This window comes from Megalops cyprinoides, chromosome 7, assembly GCF_013368585.1.
Source record: "Megalops cyprinoides isolate fMegCyp1 chromosome 7, fMegCyp1.pri, whole genome shotgun sequence".
Taxonomy (NCBI): domain Eukaryota; kingdom Metazoa; phylum Chordata; class Actinopteri; order Elopiformes; family Megalopidae; genus Megalops; species Megalops cyprinoides.
The window spans coordinates 37,487,011-37,498,794 of NC_050589.1; the positions used below are offsets into that span (position 1 = coordinate 37,487,011).

Here is an 11,784-nt window from a genome sequence, read left to right on the forward strand (position 1 = left end):
CTTATTTGCTAGTTCTGTCTTCCTTCCTTCCTCTCTCTCTACTCCTTTCTGTCTTTCTCTGTCTCCCTTATTCTCTGACCTATGAGATATGAAAACAAGGGGCTAAATCAGACAGTGACTGTAAGACAATGTATGATTTAACTATACAGAAAGTGCAATTTTATGAGGTTACCATTACCATCACAAATATCACATAACTACTGTACATAAACAAATACAGAGCTTTATTGCAGCAGATGTAAATGATATATGGCTGATTGTATAAAAATGAGATGTTTGCACAACAAAGCATGCAGACACCACTCTGCATTGGTCATTTAAAGCACTGCTTATACTTACAAGTGCTTTATGAGGTACTGGAGATGCTATACATGTTTTATGAAGGCTTTATAAAGGTGCACTGAGGGTAAAGCATGACCCAGGAAGACTCAGGCCCAGAGAAGTGAATGAATTACTATATCACAGCTACATAGCTCATCCAAAGACCCTAGACCCCCCACTCTGCCTTCTAATTCAGCTCTGAACTGAGTCATCAAAGTTGTTTATTTTCATGGTTAACCTTTTACGTACTACATACTGTTCTAAACCCCCTGCTGGACCCCACTCACCTGGTGTGCTGACTGATCTGTTGAATATCTTTCATAACTGTGAGTCACTCTCAGTGCTGGAGACAGGGAAAGGTTATATGATTGTGGCTTTGCTTGAGACTAACATTGGTCCCCACTGCTATCTGCCCCCTCTAGCTTAAGGTTCATTTTGTTATTTGTGTGCTGAAATAACTAACTGCTTTTTGATTTAACCTGTATGTACAGTTTCGGAGCATTTTGCAGAGTGTAGTAACATTATTTTTGTCTTCTGGGAGCCATGCTGATGATTAATTAATAGCCAAATTTTTAGACTTTCACTCATGTTGAGAGGACTGTTTTTATATAGATCAGTAGGTGTGTGTAGCAAGATATGGGATATTTAAAGATTTACGTTATTTATTTCAATGATAAATTTTACAGACATATTGAAAAAAAAACAGCAAAAAACATGGAAAGTTCAAATGAAACCTCTTATTTTAGCTCTTATCTGTGTCTGCTTGCAGAATTTTGGATTAATTACTCCTTCCTCTCAGTTGTGATGGCCATCATTTTTCAGAGCAAAAACAACAGCATAATAAAGAATATTTGCATTTGCTCCTTTAGGAAAAGAAATGCAATACCTTTAAAAATATTCTATACAAAATGCAAGGAAAAAAGAAACACGGGAAAATTAAAATATTTGGAATATTAATGCTAGAGATTAAGTGAAGGCAAGCATGTGGTGTCTCTTTTTTCTCACAAATCCAGATATTTTTCTTCATTTTCACTTTTTTTCATTGTTCCTAATAATTAACTCTACACTCCAGAGACCACCCACACACACACCACAAGGCCTGAACTCTGTTTTCTTTCAAGAGCAGAGACTGAGCTGAGTAAGTATAGACCCTGAGCAACAGATAAGGAGCAAATAAGTATTTTTAGGAGATATGTTCAGAACTTCTCACATTTATACAAATTGTAGTAATTATTACCAAAAAGATGTGTGGAGCATAATGTAGGATACAAGACAAAGGTTTAGGTTTGATAGTGGCTGTTTTGCATGTTGGAGTGCATATTCCATAACATTTTGATGCCATTTGGGATGATGAAGATTACGGGTAAGAATAATAGTTTGATGGTATTTTGCATGTTTGAGATTATAAGTAAGGATAGCATTTTGATTATTTCCATTTGGATGTTGGAGGTTATAGGTTCAAGGCAGTTTTATGATTATTGGGCATCAGAGGTCAGGATTTGTACTGTATGTTTGTTTGTCAGAGATTCTTGGTGCTGGTGCAGTATATGTTGGCATCTGAAGGAAAATAAACATAATGAATATTTGTTCCTGATATTGATCCGTCATATTTATGATTCATAAGAAGTGGTGCAGGTTGTGTAATTAGTTCTGAAAATTATACTATAGACAGTACAGAAGAAACTAGTTAATGAAATCAAAAGGTCTGAGGTCTGCATCTTGAGGGCTCCATTCTGAGTGTTAGTCTGATGCTGCTCACAGGCCTACAGGGTTGTCTGAGACTAGCTGACCTTGAGCACTTTCTGTGCTTAATGGCACTCCATATTACACAAAATGATTTCTGCTGCAGCATGAGATGCAGAGAGGATGAAATGCAATCTTAAACATTGACACTGTTGTTTGTGAAGGTGAAGGAATGAAAGCAGTCTTAATGGAGAGAAGGAGTGTGATCAGTGCAAGGTGTACAGAACACAGTAGTATAGCATATTATTATCTATTATGTACTTTTCTTGCAGACCCTTAAATCAAGGGCACTTTGTGTTATATTGTGGTATTGATATATAAGAGCTCAATCCATATGCCTGTCTAAAGTACAAATGCAAATTACAAAGTGCAATAATATATCATACAGTTTCCCACAATTACTAGAACAATTCAAACAGTAATACATCCATACCACTCAGTGCTGTATTTTATTTTTAAAGTACCAGTTAAGGGGTCTAGTGTGAAACTTGTTGCACTGGTAAAGATTAAGGAATATTCTGCAAGTCTCAGTGCACTGGAAAAGATTAAGTGGTATAGGGTGAGACTCAGTGCACTGGAAAAGACTAAGGGGTATAGGGTGAGTCTCAATACAAGACTCTATCTGAGAAGAGTAGAGGAACAGCAGTGGGGCCTGAACCAATAGAAGTGTGGAGTAGATAGTGAGAAATGGGTGGATTATTCATACATTTGACAGATTTGTATGACCTGTATATTCAGTACTTATGCCTTGTGGTATTAGTCTCCATATTCACCAGCAGAGTGAGATAAGAATGGCTCCAATACATGAGACCTAATCTAGCTCACTTAAGCTTAGACAGCAAACTTATGCAGAAAGAGAAGGAGCAGACTGCATTACTCAATCGATACCTTCCTGATACCCTCTTTCCCCTAAAAGCATCACAAATGGGGTAAGTGCCTTAAGAGCAGCAGCAGAATAGTGTCAGAGTGGAACAGTCGCTCCATTTTGTTTAATAGCTCTTCATTATACAGATTAGAGCTAATGGCAGAAAGAGAGAGTCATGCACTTACTGTAGCAGGTTAACTGAAGCTGTGGAAATGTGCACCAGGCTCCTAATGAGATATAAATAGAGGCCAATGCTAAGAGAACGCCTAAATGTATATGGTTCTCCTCTGTAAATTTAGTGGTAAGAGATATACAACATTGGATTATTACTTCCTTTTATTTACTGGTGTATCATTTTGCACAGTGGAGCATCTATGTGAACCTAGAGCTGGAGTTGTCTGGAAAAAATGATAGAATCCACTTTCAAGTTATAACAATGACTTAATTGGCAATAGTATCAGTCCTGCACTGGGTATGTTGCTAAGGCTAATACCATGGCAGCTGAGTTTGTGACTGATGTTGAAAACTCCAAAATATGAGATTATCAGATAAAACAACTGATCCTGGTCCTGCAGTACTTATTCCTCCTACTTTTTCAGACAATGTCAACATGATTTTTTTTTACTGTGGTGGCATTGATTTTAAACAGCATTGTCGACAATCTTCATAAAATCTTACAGCAATGTATCTGCCTATTTATTTGTATTTGCATGTTTTTTGAGTGCTACAGACTTGGTGTCTTCAGCACATACTCTGAACTGCAGCTGCAGTGGGTATTACAGACCCTTAAACTCTCCTCTCCTTTTACTTCTCAGCTATTGTCTGCTGTTGGCTGAATAGCTGCAGCCCCAGTGTGAATCCTAGGGAATATTTACTTTGTATCCAAATGCCAGTTAGTATCCTTACCATTGCTTTGCCTTGAAACTGACAGGTTAGCTGAAAGCTGCTCTAGTCAGGACCAAACACACAGATGTTTAACCCAGTAAAGTGTGTTTTTATCCGTCACAAGGAATGCTCACTGCTCTCATTTTCTTTGGTTGCTGCTACAACTATCTCCCCCAACCCCTATCCCAAAATCTGACCCCCTCGCCAACTTTTATCTCCTACTGCCCCCTCCCTCCCCCTTTCCCATCCATTCTTTGATCTGGCTAATGCAGTTTCTCTGTAATGTCCTTCTCTCTCTCTCCTGCAGATGGAGGTAGTGAGTACCTTCAAGAGAAGTGGTTCGTTTCAGGGTGCAGTGCGGCGGCGCTCCTCACTTCTGAGCCAGCTCCATGATGTAACCAATATTTCCACCCCCACTCACGTAGTTCTCTCCACTGCCAATGCAACCGGGGCTCCCGGGAGTGAGTGTTCGCTTTCCTTCAACTGCACACATACAGAACACTACACACAACATACGCGTGTGTGAACCGCAAGCATCACCATACAGACACGCACACAAGCCTCCCCTGCCTGCACTTTGACTAATCAGGGAAATGAGAAGTCTTTGAGGGTTGGGATGATGGGATGGGGGGTGTTAACACAGAAGGCACAGGGAGTACCAGTGTCCTTTTTTAATTTTCGTTTGTGTTCCCCTTGTTCATTTTGGCAGTTATTTGTGCATTCCTCTGATCCTCGTTAGTGTGTCGGCTCATTTGGTTGTTTATTGTTTTCCTTTCACTTCCTTCTGCCTCTCAGTCTCTCCGTTTGGTCCTCTTTGGCGATTTTCTGTGTTCTGTTTTTGTCTTGAGCTGTCTGGAGCAGACGATCCATACTCTCTCTGCGTTTCTCTGATTAGTCATATGAAAATCAGAGACTAAAAGTTATAGGAAACCTGAGATCCTGCTATTTTAAAAAACTATGGTTCATACAGTACTTAAAGCCTGCTTTTACGATTGGGTTTCCCCATGGTATTAGAGTCTTGTGGAGAGCGGAGGAACTGTCTCCATCTCCTTTGTTTAATCTATAATAACCTACAATGGTCTGCAAGCTGCAAAGTTTACTCTCAGATAGAATTGTGTGTTTAGTTTGCTGAGAGCTGTGGATATTTACAAATTCATACTCAAAGTGAGGTTACAACGGGACTCAGCACAGTTGCCTCTCCCTGTAGAGAACATATTTGCCCAAGCAGGAGTTAAACATCTCACATGGATAACAGGCCTCACTGTGAAAAATTATGCAGACTAACAAACCTCTCCTACACAGTTAGTAGAACTTTAGTGTCACTTTTCCCTTTCAAATCATCTCCCAGGCTGGTATGTAAGGTGAGAGGAGGTGGATGTTTTTGGTGCCTCCATTCTTGAAGAAACTTGCATATACACCCATCCAACTCATTAATGGGTATAGCTAAGTATATGTACAATTATCTTGTTTCTGTAGCACATCATTTATACATGATTTACAGTGATTCATACTTATTTATCATACCAGCTTCATGATCTGTAATTTTATGAATGGATTTTTCTGGTAATAATATTACACAATGTTCTCAGTCAGACACTGTCTTGTCTTTGCCTCAAAATAAAAAGCAAAATAGTGTGAGAGTCAAATGTTCTACTCAGTATGTAAAAGTAATGTGGATTTGTGATTACAGATGTTTAAGCACTCAGATACTATCATTTCCAGCAGAATCATATGAAGTAATGGAACAAGAGTGTGCCATTGTACCGGTTCAGTAGTGGTTTTGTGGCAAGGACCAGTGACAGAACTCTTAATCTTTACACAAACATCTCACATCCTACAAAAATATAATGCATCCCAAACTAATTGTGAGAGAATATGGTGGTACTTTCTTTTTATTTATTAATTATTAGTGTATGTTTCATCTGCTTATGAAAAACAAACAGACTAAATGAAGGACAGAGAAGCAAAAAAATCTTAGCAGATTTTTGTTGTGTGCTGCTCATTGCTCCAAAGTTCCAAAATGTATGCATGTGTAAACCTTTGAGTATAAGCCCCTGAAGGTCCTGACGCCATTGAAACTGCCATTGTTTTATGAACATGTACTCCAAGTCACCAACAAACCTCTCTCTTTCCCTTTCCAGATTGTCATGGAGTTTTTAGTTCTGCTGTAAACCAGTTTAGGGATGTGTTTTTCCTACAGATCCCTTGTGCAGTGTCCTTTATCCTCCCTTTCTCCTCTTTCTCTTTTCTCTCTCTCTCTCTCTCTCTCTCTTTCTGTGTCTCCCTGTTTTTGTCCTGTCTTCTCGCTCTCTCTAAAGGAGCTCAGCTCAGAGACTTTTGTAATCTATAGAAAACACATTCATGCTCATCTCTATTTGTTGAGTAGCTAATTTGATTTGTCAATGATTGGACAGTTTTTCCATTGAGGCAGATCATTGCTTTGGGGTGATATTTTCAGTTTTGCCAAAAAAAAAAAAAAAAAATGGAAACTTGAAACCAAAGTACAGAATTATTAGTCAAATAATTGAACTGCATGAAAGAATATTACATCTTAATACAAGTACATGATAATGAATTGACATTTTTGTTGCAATTATTTTGCACTTTAGTAGAATTTTTGTACAATGTAAAGGATTTTTTTGGTTAAATATATGTTTGATTTTTTTAAAACCTCTACAGTGCACTACATGGTTAATTTATGGTTCATATAGCTCCTTATTTAAAAAGACCTACAGTGCTTCTACTTTCATTCTATTAAAATCCTAATGTACAACCCATTTATCCAGCTATTTTTCTGAGGTAAGGCAAAACAGCTGGGGTGTGAACCTGCAACCTCCTGGTTCAAGGGCCTCTGCTCCACACTGCTGGTCATGTGTAGGTTGGGGATATTTAGCAGGCTTTTTGTGCACTCTTTCTTCTCCCTGTATTCTAACTCTGACCGGTGTGGTCATCAGTTCCATATGTTGCACTTTCCTGATTTTCCTCCACATTGCTCCCATTGAGTGGTTTTGTTTAGTTTTCCTTGCATTTCATATTCAGCTGTGTCTGATTCCATTACTTATCCTATCACTGGTGTGTTTGAATCCCCTCTTAAGTATATATCTATGAATGTATGTGTGTGTGTGTGTGTGTGTGTGTGTGTGTGTGTGTGTGTATATATATATATATATATACACACATATATATGCTATTGATGTACCCAGTTTGTATTACCATGCATGTTAATGGTGGTAGCACTTTGTCACAGGTTTGTTCTGTGCTATTCTGAGTAAAAGTAAGAGTAGTCTCCACAGAGTGACAATAATCCTGACTCATGAAACACAAATGAAAACGCAGAATGGGATAGAAGTGGTCATGGGGGAGAGGGGAAGCAGTACCGTTCCTTCATCTTTAAATGAGTTTAGAAATGACTGTAGCCAGATATCATGCTGATATCCATTCAGTGTTACTGCAAGTGTGGGGTGTGTGGTTTAAAGTGTGCTGTATGTGTGATTTTCACAGTCTCTGCAAGGCTAGAGGGTTTGGTTTACAGTCTGTGGTAATAGGTGGGGTTAGTGTCTGTGAAGGACTGGGGTGTGGTTTACAGTGTGTGTTGGGATGGGGTGTGATTTATAGGCTGTTTAGAGCTGGGGGTGTGGTATATAGTATGCATTAGGCTGGGGATGTGGTATATAGTCTGTGTTGGGCTAGGGTTGTGGTATATAGTATGCATTAGGCTGGGGATGTGGTATATAGTCTGTGTTGAGCTGGGGTGTGGTTTATAGTCTGTGTTGGGCTGGGGTTGTGGTTTATACTCTGTGTTGGGATGGGGTGTGGTTTAAAGTCTGTTTAGAGCTGTGAGCGTGGTTTATAGTATGTGTTGGGATGGGGTGTGGTTTATAGTCTGTTTAGAGCTGGGGGTGTGGTTAATAGTATGTGCTGGGATGGGTTGTGGTTTATAGTCTGTGTTGGACTGGGGTTGTGGTTTATACGCTGTTTTGGGATGGGGTGTGGCTTAAAGTCTGTTTAGAGCTGGGGGTGTGGTTAATAGTATGTGTTGGGCTGGGGGTGGAATCACTGACAGCCATTTCCATCTCTACCCCTTCCCTCCTGCTTCACCCCCTTTTCTGCTTACTTTTTCATTGTATATTTATATGTTGCCAAGGTGGCAGTAAACATGGATGGAACTTTCTTTTTAAATATACCCCATTTTATTATGTTTTTCCATCAAGCTTTTTAAAAGTTAAATAAGGACTCAACAAGAGACGAAAATGTCTCCTAATTATTAACATTCATTTTTTTCTGTTTTGTTTTATTGACAATGGTGGGCATTATACTCGAACGTTTACAGTTACACAGACAAAAGGAAACAAACAAACATTCAAATAAAAAATAAGTTTGAATTACATTTTAATTTTTAAATGATGTGACAAATAGGCTCTTTGGAAAAACAAATGCACACACAACCAAATGCTTGGACTGTTTCTTCCTGTTTGTTTGTTTTTGAGTTGGAATTCCTTGTCTTTGGTGTTCATTGTGCTTATTTTGCGGGTGACAGAGGATGTGGCTTTGTGGCTGTGCCGGGTGGAGCACACAGAAAAAGCACAGATGAATCCACATCAGAAGGGGTGTGACTGCACAATGTTCATTCAGACGGCATCATTTCTATTTCATTTGGCTTTGTAGCATGAGGCTTGCTCCCATGTACACCCTTTTCAAGGTAATACAATTGCTTTTAATTCATTCCTTTATTTGGATTCATTGAATTTTTTCCTCATCAGCAAGGTCAAAACATTTTCCAACATCAGCTCACAATCTGCTCTTTCCCTTTTGTGAGTCCATGCTGCCACACGCCAAAAGACTTTTTCCTGTCTCCACCCTCTAACATTGTACCAGGAATGTTCCAGCATCACAGTTGTGAAACTTTTTGTGAAAAGGGATGGGATGAGGTCTGTGTCTTTTTTTGTTTTGTTTTTATTGACAGAGGGCAGCTGTTGGATGTGTTGTTTCCATGACAGCTGTGTGTCTGTTATATACAACACCATACATAAATTGCTATTTATAAAAGCACAGAGTGATTTAAATTATAGGACTACAGCCATTGCACAGTGGCAGCTGTGGTACCCCACCACCACATTGCTGACCATGATCTGTGTAGAATCACTCTGTGATTTGTGTCAGTGCCATATCTACATGAGGACGTATCTGCCAGTGTACTTCTGTCCGGTCTTAATAGCTTTTGGATTTTTTATTGTTTTATTTTACTGTCATCCAGCACATGCTCTGTGCTTATATGTGTTCTCTGGACTGTGTCACCTCAAGGAGGGCCAAAGATATTGTATCTTTAAAATTCTTTTATAGAAAATGTGTAGCACTTTACCCGCTGTAGACCTGGAACCAGACTTGCTCAAATTCTGGGTAGATTTACACTATATTTTTGTTATGCTAGCCTATGTCAACTCAGTCTACTGGTGCTATTGATGCTGAGTGGCTCACAAGCAAGCTGTGGGTAGAATTCTGCATGAATCTTTCTTCTGTTGCATTTAAACTGAAGAAAAAGGAGAATGCCATCATGACCATCATAAATGGGTAACATGGAGCCTGTTTTTTTCATGAAAACTCAGCCTTGGAATGCAGGTGAAGTCCAGGCACTCATCTCAGTCTGAGCTGACACCATTCAGGATTACATCAAATATCATAGCTCTAGCTGTTTGGTAATGCAATCATGTTGGACCAAGTGATTCAGACTTGGCTTCAACTCATGCTGGCTTGCTTCTGCCTCTACAGTGGAAAGGAGGCCTTGCAGTGCTATTCAGCATGTTCTAAAACATAACATTATTGTGATTTGTGATAACAAGAGACTTGTTTTTTCTGAGTGACATATTGACTAGCTGTTTTTAAATGTACACAAATATACACAATTTAAACACAAATTAAGCACACTTTTTTGTACCAAAAAAGTTCTGTGAAATAAATGAAGTTAATTATGCAAGCAATATAGGTGAAACAAATTAGCAATATATGTCATGACCACATAGCACACGTTAACATTTATATTTCCATGGGATCATCTCATTTGCGCTTTTCAGTCTTACCTCCATGTGCTCTGATTGTCAGCTGGCTTTCTGCGCATGTGGGCCAAGAGCTGTCCCTACAGATCGGAGATGATACTGCTTCACATGGTCTGCTTCCTGTTTGCACCTGTAATCCTCACACATCAGTCAATGAGGTGTTAGTAATGCTTCCGGTGGTGTGCACTTCCACTCTGCTGACCTGCACTTTGGATGCTTTTACCTCCCAGCTGTGCGAGTCCATTGCCTCCTTTGCTGTTTACAAATCCCATAAGCTTGTGTGATTGTAATTTTTCTTCTTTGTAATTCTTCTTTTTTGTAGGGTTTTGTTGGGGATTCAAAGTCACAAAACTTTGGTCTTTTTCTTTATTCTTTTAGTGTGTTGTTATATTTCTGTGTGCATCTGCATTCTGTCAAATGAAGTGTGTTTTTGGTGTTGGCTGTTGTGCGCTCACATTTCTTTAATCTCTGTTTTCCTTTTTGTGTTGTGATTGCCTTAAGCATTCTTCATTCATCTTTTCTCCTTTTCCTGATGAACTGATGACCATTAAGTATCGTTTTCAGTTTTGTTTTTTTGTTTTTCGCCTCCCTTTCTTTGAGAAATTCAGAAGATCGAGTCACGAAAGTGCTTCCCCTCCTTTGTGTGGATTCACAAAGATTTGAAATGAATCACAATCCAAACCAACACAACAGATCAATCCAGGGTCATGCTCAGGAGAGATTTCAATCATTATAGATTTTGTCAGGAAAACAGTGTTTATGTCTGTGAAGTTGGAATATTAAGAAAATGTAGCCGATTCAGGACAAAAATCAGCTGAGTGCCAATTCAACCATCAAATTCAAAGTCAGAAATCAAGTTTACAGTTACAAAATGAATAAAATGAGCAGTTATAAGAAATCAGTCTTACTGAAGGGGGTGCAATACATTTATATTGAGGGAAATTGCTCTTTGAGAGAGAGTGAACACACAGTGAAGAAAACTGACACCTGCAGATTGAATTAGATTTATTATCTCTCCCTGAGAGAAAATGTAAGTAATTAAGTGTCTTAATTTTCAGTTCTGGCTTATAAGACAGGTGACTGTAAGGGCTTGAGAAGTCCTGTGCTTTTACAGGTCTATGTGAAAGCTGTCTCTGACTATTCCACCAAGAGGACGCTAACCTCTATCACCCTCTTTCTCCATCTCTCTTCCTCCTCCTGTCATCTTTGCCTGTTCAATCTCTGTTTCCAGATCCGGGTGGTGAAAGCTTTCCGTAGCTCACTGTATGATGGCATAGAGAAGCCAGAATCCAGGAACTCCATCCACGACTTCATGGCATATCCTGAGTTTCTGATTAACGACATCATTCACAACATTCCCTTGATTGACGACACAGATGTGGACGAAGAATCAGAACTGTCCAAGCACAACCACATCCACCTCGCCTTGCGCCAGCCCCCCCAACCCCAGCCCCCGCAGCGTTCCCGGCCCCCACCCCGACCTTACCGACAGTACAGCCTCCCTCTGACCCCCAACCGCAACAACAATGCCATTGACAGCGGAGTTTTTTTCACCCCAACAGACACCAGTAAATCACCCACTTCCTCCAGCCCTGGCACTCCAGTACATAGTGTGGAGACATCGCTATAACTGCATATACACAGCATATAGAGACTTCTCTATACCTACGCATACGCAGCATACAGAGACCTTTCTGTATGTGCAACTACATAGCATATATAGACCTCTCTATACCTCTGCGTACACATCATACAGAGATGTGTCTATAACTGCACATACACAGCATATAGAGACCTCTCTGTATGTGCAAGTACACAGCATATAGAGACCTCTCTATAACTGTGACTGCACAGCTTTGGAGACCTTTCTATAACTGAAAATGCAATGGATATAGAGACTTCCCTATAACTGCAAGTACA

At 39.5% G+C, this 11,784-nt stretch overlaps 1 protein-coding gene across 3 annotated transcripts in view; it reads left to right on the forward strand.

Annotated features, from left to right (window-relative positions):
* Window positions 1-11,506, forward strand: part of LOC118780149 (plasma membrane calcium-transporting ATPase 3) — a 42,088-nt gene extending 30,582 nt beyond the window's left edge. The window contains exons 21-22 of one of the 3 annotated variants that reach the window (XM_036532479.1): window positions 4,122-4,235; window positions 11,096-11,506. In XM_036532479.1, coding sequence (XP_036388372.1) covers window positions 4,122-4,235; window positions 11,096-11,494 — 513 coding nt within the window. In that variant the 3' untranslated portion in view covers window positions 11,495-11,506. Of the gene's footprint in view, window positions 1-4,121; window positions 5,295-11,095 lie in introns of those variants that run through there. The other 2 variants (XM_036532478.1, XM_036532477.1) reach the window with 2 other exon arrangements.
* The last annotated feature ends 278 nt before the right edge of the window (window positions 11,507-11,784 follow it).